We start from the raw sequence: 12,974 nt of genomic DNA, 5'->3' as shown, positions 1-12,974 counted from the left end.
CATGAACATGGGATGCCCTTCCATTTGTTTAGGTCTTTAATTTTTTTCAGTGATGTTTTGTAGTATTCATTGTATAGGTCTTGTTCTACCTTTCTTAAATTTATTCTTAACTATTTCATTATTTTTTATTTCATTTGTAAATGGAATTTTTTTTTCATTTTGTTTGTGGGTTCTAGTGACTTTTTAACAGTGATGTTCATTTTTTGTTACTTCATTTTTGCCTCTCAAAGATCCATCAATCTCAAATAATTCTACAAGTAAAAAGAAACCCGAGTCTACCACTTGCAGTTTCATCAGAGACACAAGCAAGGCAGGAATGGACCATGATGCTGCAGCTTCATCTCCACTTCTTGTCAAAGATATCATCTGTGAGGATGATAAGGGAAAGATCATGGAAGAAGTAATGAGAACTTATGTAAAACAACAGGAAAAACTGAACTCAATTTTGCAGAAGAAGCAACAACTTCAGATGGTAAAATTGTTATTTAAATGATAGTCTGTTATGAAAAGATACTTTTGCACATTCTCAAGAAAAGTCAAGAGAGATATTATAAATGTGTTTAAGATTTAGGGTTCTATACTCATAAGCAATTTTCTTTCAAATTTTTAGAGAAAATAGTTTTTCAGGATAATTACTTATATATAAAACTGATGTGACAGCTGAATTTCAGATGTTTTCTGTCCTATTTTTTCCTGTATAGAAGTTTTTAGCATGATGGAAACAAAATAAAAATTGTATTGTTATTCTTCGTATTACAGGAAGTTGAAATGTTGAGTAGTTCAAAAGCTATGAAGGAACTCACTGAAGAACAGCAAAATTTACAGAAAGAGCTTGAATCTTTGCAGAATGAACATGCTCATAGAATGGAAGAATTTTATATTGAACAGAAAGACTTAGAGAAAAAATTAGAGCAGGTAATGAAGCAAAAATGTACCTGTGATTCAAATTTAGAAAAAGACAAAGAGGCTGAATATGCAGCACAGGTAAGAATTACTCAGTTTGTATAATGTTGCCCTTTCAATGTGGAAATTGAAGCTGTTACCTTCTCTATTAAAATTACTTTTTGTCAAGCTCATTTCATTGGGCAAGATTTCAAAATAGATAATTCTGTTAAACACAAGTTTATGGTATATCATCCAACATGATTTTTTTTTAAAGATTTTATTTATTTATTTGACAGAGAGCACAAGCAGGGGGAGTGGTAGACAGAGGGAGAAGGAGAAGCAGGTTCCCCGCTGAGCAGGGAGCCCGATGTGGGGCTCAGTCCCAGGACCCCGGGATCATGACCTGAGCCAAAGGCAGATGCTTAACAGACTGAGCCTCCCAGGTGCCCCCCACGATGATTTTTTTTTTTTATTTTGATTGCTTTAATAAACTTTCATTAGGTTTCTGTATTTTAGTTGCCCAAATTGCTAATCTCTAGCTCTCTGAATATCAAATGTTGTATTATCTTAATGTAGTTTATGCGCCTTCAAATCACCAAATTAACAGACATGAATTGTTGCCCACTATGTTCAAAAGCACTTGAGCAAAAATGAATAGTAGCTCGCAACTTGGGGAAGATGAACAAATAACGCGAGTAGGCTGTGTGAGAGGTATACTAAACCGTAGGGCATAATGAAAGTGCTCTAGGTGTTAGTTCTCTTGACCCTTTTCCCCCTCTCAGTTCAATATTAAGTCAAAACTGGATGAATATTATTAGATACTCAAGAGATTGTAGTATGCATGAATTTACAAATGTAGTTCATTTTGTAAAAAGTAATTTGAAAGTAGGTCTTTGCTATGATGTGAAGATTAAATGGAAAAACAAAACTGAATGAAAACTGACAGTCTTTTAAATCTCACAGTTGGCAGAACTGAGACAGAGATTGGACCATGCTGAGGCTGATAGGCAAGAACTCCAAGATGAACTTCGACAGGAACGGGAGGCAAGACAGAAGTTAGAGATGATGATAAAAGAGCTAAAGCTGCAAATTTTGAAATCATCTAAGACTGTTAAAGAATAGAAACCTTTAAAGCGATTCATCTGTGTATTCCCAACAGGGTTTATTTTTGTTTGCTTTGGTTATTGAATTCTGAGTAACTTGTCTGCATGAAGATAACTAGGCATCCTGTCCATTTGTAGATCAGAGAAAGTAAAGAGATTATATATTAGTACATAAATTTTTACATTTTCCAAATGAATGAAAATGTATGCTTCTTTGTACTTTTTTTTCAACCGGCTTAAAAACAGTACTATATGATTTGAACTATTAGATAATCTGCCTATATTTCTAATGCAAATTTAGCAGTTGTATACTTTTTAAAAGCTGCATTGTGTGATGGATAGTTGTGGTCAGTTTTGTTAACTATATTTCATACTCAACTTTACATACAATGGTGGCTTCATATTTCAAATATACAGAGCTACTGAAGGAGTTGAATCTCCATTTTTTTCGTTAACAGTCTCCTTTCTAAATTGATACAGTATACTCATTATTATACATAAAATTTGCTTTTATTTTGTTCATATTATAGAATGAATTTCCACCAGTTCTCTTTTTTTTAGTGTCTCCTAAGAGACATTTTGTCAAAAGAGGAATTTCATTGATGAGGTTATAGCACACCCCATAGGCATAATGAGGAAGGATAACATACTTTATTATACACTGCTATTAAATACAAAAAGCAGTTGTAATTTGTTTTTTGGTTTAAATGTGGTTATATTTAGAAGTCTTTTTTATGCAACAACTTCAGAAGAGGGAATAAAATGTAATTTTTGAACTTTATGTTGTCAATAGAGGTGTGAAAATATTAATGTTCTTGAGAAAAACTGATACCATTGACGTACATCAGTTTGTATACGATTCATAATCCTCCTGTACAGTTTTTATATGTAGTTATGGGTCTCACTGAAATTTATATAATGGATTTGTTTTCCTTAATGGGTTTGTTTTTCCTTAAATTGTAAAATATTAAATACCTTGAAGGTTATTTTGGATTTTTGTATGTTTAAATGTTAAATCTTATCAATATTTGCACGAATGGACCATTTTCAATTACTACTTAATATCAAAATCAGGAATTTACAGTCAACTGGTAGTGTATGGTAGGTTAATATAGGGAAGTTTAGTTACCTGCTACTAAAAGGTTTTTAGATAATTTTTAGAAGACAGGAATTCCATAGTTTGGGGGAGGGGCAAATCTTCTGCACTTTTTTTTGCACAGAAAAGTCTGTCATTCTTTAATGGCAAATTTCATTTTTGTTAATTATTGGCTTACAAGATATTAGGTAAAATTCTTAGTATGCATTTTTTAAAGGAAGTTTCCTGAAGCTACCATTAATTGACATTATTATTTCAGGAATTATATGTTTATGTTGTGAAGGGTACTGTATGAAATTACTTGAGAGCTAAATTTATTTTTAAAATAAATCAGCTAGAGTTAAGGTTGTATACTATTTCCAGTGTAGACAATAGATGCTCTACTGATATAGAACTTCAGAAATCAGTAGGTTATCATTTAGCCAGTTATTTTCGTATTTCACTTAATGGTACTTACATATCCTAAAAGAATTTTTGTACTTCTCAAAGTATAGTTTCTTTACTAGAGTGTGATGTAAATGTGTATTTTCTATTTTCCATTAAATTTTACTATATTACCCTGCAATTTAATTTGTTGATTCTTGGTTTCCTCAAGGAGGTATAAATGTTAAAAATGATAGACCCTCCTAATACCTTTTATTTAGATCTGGAGAAAGAAAAATCAAAAAGACATTTTATGATAAAGTTCATTTTAGTTGTGTCACAGTTAAGCTTTTTGGGAGATAAACTCAAGCCCCTATAATTTTGTTTTTCTAATTTACTAAAAAATCATTGTGCTTATGTTACTTTGTAAATGACAAGTTTCAACCCAAAACTTCTAAAATAAATTGCTTAATCTTTGAAATATTTTATTTTAAAATTCTAAACAGTGCTTAAACATCTTTATCATAAACTCTTAAGTTAGAATTGAGTAAAGAAATATTTTTTCTAGTTCTTCGCATAAGGAAAACTTGCCACATAAAATTGTATAGTCTTCATTTTCCAGAAGATCCATTGATGTGCCATAGGTTTCTAACTTCCTTGAAAATAGAGCTTTTTAGTCAATTGTAAATATTATACCTATTCTAGTTAAAAGTAATTTTAAGTTAAACTGCACCACATAGGTTGAAAATAGATTTTGTAATACTTTAAAAGTGGCCTCTGCTGAAATATCCATATAAACTTATTCTTCTATTCTTTGCATGCTCATTTTGTGTGTTGGTTGCTAGCTTAAAGTTTGTTTTGGTGTTAATTTTTGTGTGCCAATTTATTAGGCAAGCAGATTTTTCCTCAGACTTTGTAATATTCTTTTTAGGAAAAATATAAAAATATTTACTTTAAAAAGCTGCATTAAAGGAACGGCCTATCAAAAGTGCTAGAGCATCTTAAGAAGGAAGAAAAGATAGAATATTAGCTTACTGGGTGATGGGTGATGTTTAATTTTGATGATGATAGTTTCTGTACTTTATTTGTTGTGAGTAAAAGGTACCAAATCTATAAAGGTAGTAAATGTAAAATCTGCTGTCATTGAGGAAGCTCTAAACCAGCCTGATTTCACAGATGCAACTTGTAACACTATGAAAAGATTTGACCAACAATGTAAGTTTGGCTTGTGCTTTAGTTTTGTAGAGCATATTCTTTTGCTTGAATTTCTGTGTCCATGAGAGTCATGATGTTTTATGCTTCTTGAGCTAATTTTATAACATATTTAATATATTACCAGTTGAGATATAAAATCATTTGTACATACTGAATTAAAAACCAGTTACTAAAATAGGTGAAATAGACGAGTACAATGATATTTGCAGGTTATCGATAGGTTTTAGAAGTCATGACAGAACGACCAATTTATTTGCACATCTGTGGCTTCTGTTTGAAGGAAAGTAGAATGGGAAGGAAACTCCAGTAATATGAAACACGTTCAAGGTATTTCCCTAAAATTAATTGAAGGTTTTTGATCAGCTTCTAAAATTTTCTTCTCAGTGACTTATGTTTTGATTGCTTTGGGGAAAATCCTCATTTTCATTTGCTCTTACGCATTTAATCTGCACGACAGGACATTAAAAATCAATGTAATAAGTTGTGCTCATACTGTACATCTATTTCTGTGCTTAGAACTACTTGTTAATTTTTATTGAAGCTGTCAGCAATAAGGGACACATTACTGCTGTATTAATACATTGTGGGATTGACTAAACAGCTTAAATTTTTTTCTAGTATAGGATACTGAAGCATATCCATTATTGGAAGAAATTTGTATGGGTATTCTATATTACATCTTGTTTAAAGGACAGTTTTTTGTTTGTTTTGTTTTGTTTTTGTAAAATCTTTCCATTTTAGATGGCTTCTGAAACTGTAATGCAATCTGGAGCTTGTTTCTTTAGTAGAATTAAATGTCTTATATAGTGCTACTGTTTTTGAATTAGAAAGTGATCAAATGTAAAAACTGAAATTTAAAAATTAAGCCCAGAAAACAAAATAGTATATTAAGTTAGTTGAATGTAAAAGAAATTTATGATTTTTTTCTTCAATATAGATACCTCACTTGAAAATAAAGCACAGCATACTTAAAGTAGTTCTAGTAAAAAAGTCCTGCTAAAAGAATTGCTTAATCTAGGACAACTTTGGGGGAATTATAGTTTGGGAGAAATAAAATATACTTGCTTTTAACCATCCTGTTAGAAGTATTTGCTTATCCTGATAATTTTAAGCCAACACAGTAGTCTTTTAAATTATTTCTGAATTTCTAACCTGTGAAGGCAGTGAAATATCTGTTCTGCAACTGTTGAAACAAGTTGTTGACTACATTGACCATAATTCAATTTAAAATTTTGCCAATGATGTACAGTTTTATGGTTAAAATTGCTGTGGTTGGTTGCATCACATGACACACAAAACTGTCCTCTACCTCACGTGAAATAAATATTTTATATGGTTTTACTATAAAACAAGACTCATCTATCTGGTCACTTAGTTTACAAATTTTGAATTATATTTATTGAAACATGACATACTGTGCTCTCAGCTTATACCTCAATCGTATTTTGTGCTGTTTTCCATTTTCATGCCTTGTAAATAACTTGTATAGATTGTGGATTAAATTCAGAATAAAAACTTTTAATGCCAATGAAACTCATTTGAAGCCCTTTTAGTATCCTGTGTGAACTCAAGTTTCTTGTCCCTTAAGAATGACATTTTCTCCTTTTGTTCCTTTAAAGTCTCTTAGTCATTACACACTAAATGATTAACTTGAGGAATCTTTTTTTAAATGACAAAATACGAAATTTCATGCAATATTTCAGGTATAGAACATACCAGCATTTTGTGGTTATTTTCTTTCATGGTATATGGTCTCTTGCTTTCACTTCTTTTTTTTTTTTTTTTAAGATTTTATTTATTTGAGAGAGAGCACATGAAAGGAGGGAGGGTCAGAGGGAGAAGCAGACTCCCGGCTGAGCAGGGAGCCCGATGCGGGACTTGATCCTGGGACTCCAGGATCATGACCTGAGCCGAAGGCAGTTGCTTAACCAACTGAGCCACCCTTTCCCTTACTCCTTTACTCCCACCTCTGCCATTATTATTTATTACAACGTAACAAATTACTCCCAATTTAGCTGCTTAAAATAACAGATATCTCACACAGTATCTGAGGGTCAGAAACCCAAAGGCAGGTTAGCTGAGAGTGATGGCTCAGGAGCTCTTACAAGTGTGCAGTTACTATGTTATTTAGGGCTGAAGTCATTTGGAAGCTTGACAGCAGGAGGATCTGCTTTCAAGTTCATTCACATGGCTGTTGACAGGTGCTTACTTCCCTCCTCTATGGAGCTCTCCACAATATGGTAGATGGCTTCCCCCAAATGAATGATCCAAAAGAGAGAGAGAATGATGGCAGTTTCTTTTGTTACTTAGACTCTTGAGTCACAAGTCCAGCCTATATGCAGTTGGAGGGTATTACACAAGGGTATGGAATACTGGGAGGAAGGGATTATTGAGGGCCATCCTAGAGTCTGATTACCATATCCTCCCAATTTTTTTATGGCAAAATATACATAACATAAAACTTAACATTTTAATTATTTTTAAGAGTAATTCAGTGGCATTAGCTACATTTACAGTGTTCTACCATTACCACTGTGTTCAGAACATTTTCATTATCCCAGACAGAAATTCTGTACCTATTAAACAATAACTTCCTTTTCCCACCACTCCCAGCTCTTGATGCCCTCTATTCTATGTCTGTCTCTATGAATTTACCTATTGTAGGTATCTTGTATTAAGTGGAATCATAAAATACTTGTCCTTTTGTGTTTGATTTCCTTCATTCCTTCACTTAGCAAAATGTTTTCAAGATACACCTGTGTTGTGGCATATATTGGAATTTCCCTTTTATGGCTGAATATTTTATTGTAAATATATGTGTGTATATATACATGCATATCCTACTCTGTTAATGCATTCATCTGATGATGGACATTTGGGTTGTTTCCACATTTTAGCTATTGTGAATAATACTGCTATGAATATTGGCTTACAAGTATTTGATTAAGTTCCTGCTTTTGAGCCTTTGGGTATACACCCATAAGTGGAATTGCTGGATCATTGGGTAATTCTACAGTTAGATTTTTGAGGAACCACCAAACTTTCCCAGTGGCTGCATCATTTTGCATTCCCAGCAGGAATGCACAAGGGTTCTAATTTTTTCATATTTTCACCAACACTTGTTATTTTCCATTTTACTGATAATAGCCATCCAAATGGATATAGAGTGTTATTTCACTGTGGTTTGATTTGCATTTCCCTAGTGGCTTAGATGTTAAGCATCTTTTCATGTGTTTATTGGCCATTTGTATATGTTTGGAGAAATGTCCACTTAGGTCCTTTGTCCATTTTTGAATTGGATCATTTGTTTTTGTTGTTGAGCTGTAGGAGTTCTTTATATATTCTGGATATTAATCTTTTATCAGATATATGATTTGCAAATATGTTCTCCCATTCTGTAGGTGACCTTTTCACTTCTAATGTCCTTTGATGCACAAAAGTTTTAAATTCTGGTGAAGTCCAGTTTACTTATTTTTTCTTTCGTTGTCTGTACTTTTGGTATCCTATCCAAGAAATCATTGCTAAATCCAGTGTCATAAAACTTTCCCCCTATGTTTTCTTCTAAGAATTTTATGGTTTTTAGCTCTTACATTTAGGTCTTTGATCCACTTTGAGTTACTTTTGTAAATGATGTAAGGTTAAGGGGTCCAATTTCTTTTTTTTTTTTTGTACATGAGTATCCACTTCCCAGCATCATCTGTTGAAAACTGTCCTTCCTGTTGAATGTTTTTGACACCTTTGTCCAAAATCACTGACCATATATGAGAAGGTTTTTCTTTGGGCTTTTATTCCATTGGTCTATGTATCTCTCCTTATGCCAGTACCACACTGTTTTGATTACGGTAGCTTTGTAGCAAGTTTTGAAATGGGTCTCCCATATTTGTTCTTTTTCAAGATTGTTTTGGCTATTTGAGGTCCCTTGATATTCCATATGAATTTTAGGATGGGTTTTTCTATTTTTACAAAAACACCATTGGAATTTTGATAGGGATTTCACCAAGTCTGGATCGATTTGGATGGTATTGTCATCTTAACGATATTAGGTCTTCCAGTCTATGACCATGGAATAGCTTTGCATTTATTTATGTCTTTAATTTCAACAATGTTTTGTAGTTTTCAACGTACAAGACTTTCCCCTCAGATTTATTCTTATATATTAGTTTCCTTTTGATGCATTGTAAATGGGATTTTCTTAATTTCCATTCAGATTGTTCATTGCTAGTGTGTAGAAAATGCAGTTAATTTTTGTGTGTTGATTTTGTATCTGGAACTTTGCTGAATTTATTTATTAGCTCTAACAATTTTATAGTGCATGGAATTTTTAGGGTTTTCTATGTGTAAGATCACATCATCTACAAACAGATAATTTTGCTTCTTCCTTTTTAATTTGGATGACTTTATTTCTTTTTCTTGCCCAATTGCTCTAGCTAGAACCTCCAATACTATGCTGAATAGAAGTAGTGAAAGCAGGAATCCTTGTTTAGTTCTTGATCTTAGAGGGAAAGCTTTCAATCTTTCATCATTGTGTATGATGTCAGTTGTGGATTTTTTCTTTTCCTTTCTTTTTCTTTTTTTTTAGTTGTGGATTTTTCAGATATGACCTACTTATGTTGAAGAAATTCCATCTATATCTAGGTTATTGAGTGTTTTTATAATGACAAGGTGTTGAATTTTGTCAAATGCTTTTTCTGCAGCACCTGAGATGATCATGTGTTTTTTTTCCCCCCTTCTATTACTGTGATGTATTACGTTGCTTGGTTTTTGTATGTTGAACTATCTTTTGCTTTCCAAGAATAAATCCTATTGCTCATGGTAAATAATTCTTTTAATACGCTGTTTGTTTATTTATTTATTTATGTGAACTATACTTGATGTACAACATGTAAATTTAAGGTGTACACCATGTTAATTTGATGCATTTATATATTTTTCAGTTTGCTAGGATTTTGTTGAGGGATTTTGCATCAATGCTCATAAAGGATATTGGTCTGTAGTTTTTGTTTTTGTTTTCTTTTTCTGTAGTGTATTTGGTCCTGGTATTAGGATAATCCTAGCTTCATAGAATGAGTTAGGAAATATTCTCTGTGCTTTGAATTTTTGGAAGAGTTTGAGAAAGACTGGTGTTAATTCTTCTTTCAGTGTTTGGTAGAACTCACCAGTGAAGCCCTGGGCTTTTCTTTCTTGGGAGGTTTTTGATTAGTGATTTAATCTCCTTACTAGTTATAGGTTTATTCAAATTTTCTATTTCTTCATGGGTTGTTTTTGGTAGATTGTGTGTTTCTAGGAATTTGTCCTTTTCATCTAGGTTGTCTTATTTGATGGCATATAATTGTTCATAGTATTCTTTTAAAATCCTTTGTATTTTTGTAAAATAAGTAGAAATGTTCCTATTTTCATTTTTGATTTTAGGAATTTGAGTTGTCCTTTTCCTTAGTCAATCTAGCTAAAGGTTTGTCAATTTTGTTGATCTTTTCAAAGAACTAACTTTTGATTTTATTGATTTTCTCTTCTCTATTTATTTCCACTCTAATCTTTATTATTTCCTTCTACTAGCTTTGAGTTTAGTGTGCTCTTCTTTTTTTAGTTACTCAGGATTTATAGTTTGGTTATTGATTTTAGATCTTTCTTTTTGTTTTGATGGATGTTTTTACAGCTATAAATTTCTGTCTTAGAATAGAAATTTAATTAGCATCCCATAAGTTCTGGTATGCAGTGTTGTGTTTTTATTTTCATTTATCTCAAGGTATTTTCTAATTTCCCTTGTGATTTCTTCTTTGACTCCTTGTTTGCATGTTTGCTTTTTTAGAGAGAGAGAGAACCTAAGCGGGGTGAAGGGAGGGAGAGGGAGAGAGAGAATCTTAAGCAGGCTGTATGCTCAGTGTAGAGCCCATCATGGGGCTCTATATCACAACCCTGAGATCAGACCTGAGCCAAAATCAAAAGTTGGTCTCTCCACCAACTGGCCACCCAGGCACCCCTCCTTGGTTGTTTAAGATTGAGTTGTTTAATTTCCAGTTTGTGTATTTTCCTGTTTTTCTTCTGTTATTGATTTGTAGTTTCATTCCATTGTGATTAGAAAAGATACTTTGTATGATTTCAATCATTAAATTTATTAAGACTTGTTTTATGGCTTAACCTATGTTCTATCATGGAGAATTCCATATGTACTTGAGAAGAATGTGTACTCTGATGTTAACTGAGTGGAATGTTCTGTATGTATCTGTTAGGTCTAATTAGTTTATTGTGTTGTTCAAGACCTCTATTTCCTTATTGATTTTCTGTCTGGTTGTTTTATCCATTATTATTATTATTATTATTATTATTAAGATTTTATTTATTTGACAGAGAGACACAGCGAGAGAGGGAACACAAGCAGGGGGTGGGAGAGGGAGAAGCAGGCTTCCTGCAGAGCAGGGAGCCTGATGAGGGGCTCGATCCCAGGACCCTGGGATCATGACCTGAGCTGAAGGCAGACGTTCAATGACTGAACCATCCAGGCACCCCTGTTTTTTTTTTTTTTAAAGATTTTATTTATTTGAGAGAGAGAGAGCATGAGCAGGGGGAGGGGCAGAAGAAGAGGGAGAAGTAGATTCCCTGCTGAGCAGGGAGCCCAATGAGGGGCTCAATCCCAGGACCCTGGGATCATGACCTGAGCCAAAGCAGATGCTTAACAGACTGAGCCACCAGGTGCCCCTGAAGTGTTTTTTTTAATTAAAGTATGTACATTGTTCTTTCTAGACATAATGGAATTCTACACTTAATTGACTATAGTATAGTGTAAATATAACTTTTATATGCATTGGAAAACCAAAAAAAATTCATTTGACTCACTTTATTGTGATATTTGCTTCTCTGGGGTAATCTGGAACTGAACCCACATATCTCTGAGGTATTCCTGTATCTTTTTCCATCCTTTCACTTTCAATCTGTGTTTATAGTTTTAAAAAAGTGTCTTGTACACAGCATATAGTTGGATCTTAAATAAAAAAAAATCCGTTCTGCCAATCTCAGTTTAATCCATTTATATTCAAAGTAATTACCGATTAAAAAAAGGCCTTACTATTGCCATTTGCTATTTGTTTCCTTCTTCTTCCTTTTTTTTTTTTTTTTTTTTTGCTATTTGTTTGCTGTAAGTCCTATGGCTTTTTTCTTTTTTTGTCCCTTATTTCCTCCATTACTGCCTTAATTTGTGTTTAGTTGAGTTTTTTGTAATGACATATTTTGATTCCTTTTTCATTTTTGGGGGGTGTATATTCTATAAACATTTTCTTTGTGGTTACCATGAAGCCTATGTTTAACATCCTAAACTTACAACACTCTAATTTGAATTGATACCAACTTAACTTCAATTGCATATAAAACTTCTGCTCTTATGACACTACATTCCCCCTGCTTTATTATTATTGATGTTACAAATTACATCTTTATATATGTGTGCTTAATAATGTAGATTTATTATTTTTTATGCAATTGGTTTTTAAATCATGTGGAACTCAGACTGTAACCACAAACCAAAATTACAATAATACTGGCTTTTATATTTGTCCAAGTATTCACCTTTATTGGAGATCTTTATTTCTTAAAGCTTCAAGTTACCATTGAGTGTCCTTTTGTTTCAATCTGAAGGATTCTCTCTAGTATTTCTTGTAGGACTGGTCTAGTGGAAATGAACTTCCTCAGTTTTTGTTTGTCTGGGAATGTCTTCATTTCTCTCTCATTTTGGAAGGACAGTTTTGCCAAATAGAAATTTCCTGGTTGACTTTTCCACACTATTTTGCAAAGACTGTTCCTTATTGTGTGTGGTCACCAAAGTATCTGTTCCTCTAGTTCATGTTCTGCTAATGTTTTGAAAGATTTTCTTGAATGCCAGTAGCTAAACAGACAAAACAACAAGAACTCACAAAAAATATAAAAAGAAAAACAGAAAAGCAAACAAAGAAGTACAAATATTTCTCCCAATTGTTGCAATTTGACTCCATGTTGGAGCACTCCTTCAACACTTAGCCTAGGAGTCAGCCCAAACTGAAAGTTTAAGCCTTCTGGGGTCTTTTCTGGGCATGCATCTTGCCAGCATGTGTGTGGCTTTCTAAATTCCCTCACATACAGAGCTGCTTTTGAATGTTCTAATTTCCCAAAGAATATCATCCTAGCTTCTCCTTCAGTCCTTAGATAGTCTGTTGATCATTTCTACCTTGTTATCTCTTGTCCCAGGCATCTTTGAATTTGTAGTTCACCTTGCATTGTTTATAAGCAGTCCCCACTGCTTTTTCCACTTAAGTTCCAAGTTAGGCAAATTGAAGATGAGAATCTTT

General features: G+C 33.0%; 1 protein-coding gene across 3 annotated transcripts in view; it reads left to right on the top strand.

Moving 5' to 3' along the window:
* SKIL (SKI like proto-oncogene) overlaps positions 1–6,192 on the top strand; it is a 30,286-nt gene extending 24,094 nt beyond the window's left edge. For all 3 annotated transcript variants that reach the window (XM_073897394.1, XM_025879046.2, XM_025879053.2), the window contains exons 5-7: positions 231–472; positions 760–984; positions 1,849–6,192. In XM_073897394.1, the coding sequence (XP_073753495.1) occupies positions 231–472; positions 760–984; positions 1,849–2,007 (626 nt within the window). In that variant the 3' untranslated portion in view covers positions 2,008–6,192. The remainder of the gene's footprint in view (positions 1–230; positions 473–759; positions 985–1,848) is intronic.
* The last annotated feature ends 6,782 nt before the right edge of the window (positions 6,193–12,974 follow it).

Source organism: Callorhinus ursinus, unplaced genomic scaffold (assembly GCF_003265705.2).
Source record: "Callorhinus ursinus isolate GAN/ISIS: 27379988/994484 unplaced genomic scaffold, GSC_fseal_2.0 scaffold1, whole genome shotgun sequence".
NCBI classification, from domain to species: domain Eukaryota; kingdom Metazoa; phylum Chordata; class Mammalia; order Carnivora; family Otariidae; genus Callorhinus; species Callorhinus ursinus.
This window is presented reverse-complemented; position numbering and strand designations above follow the sequence as displayed.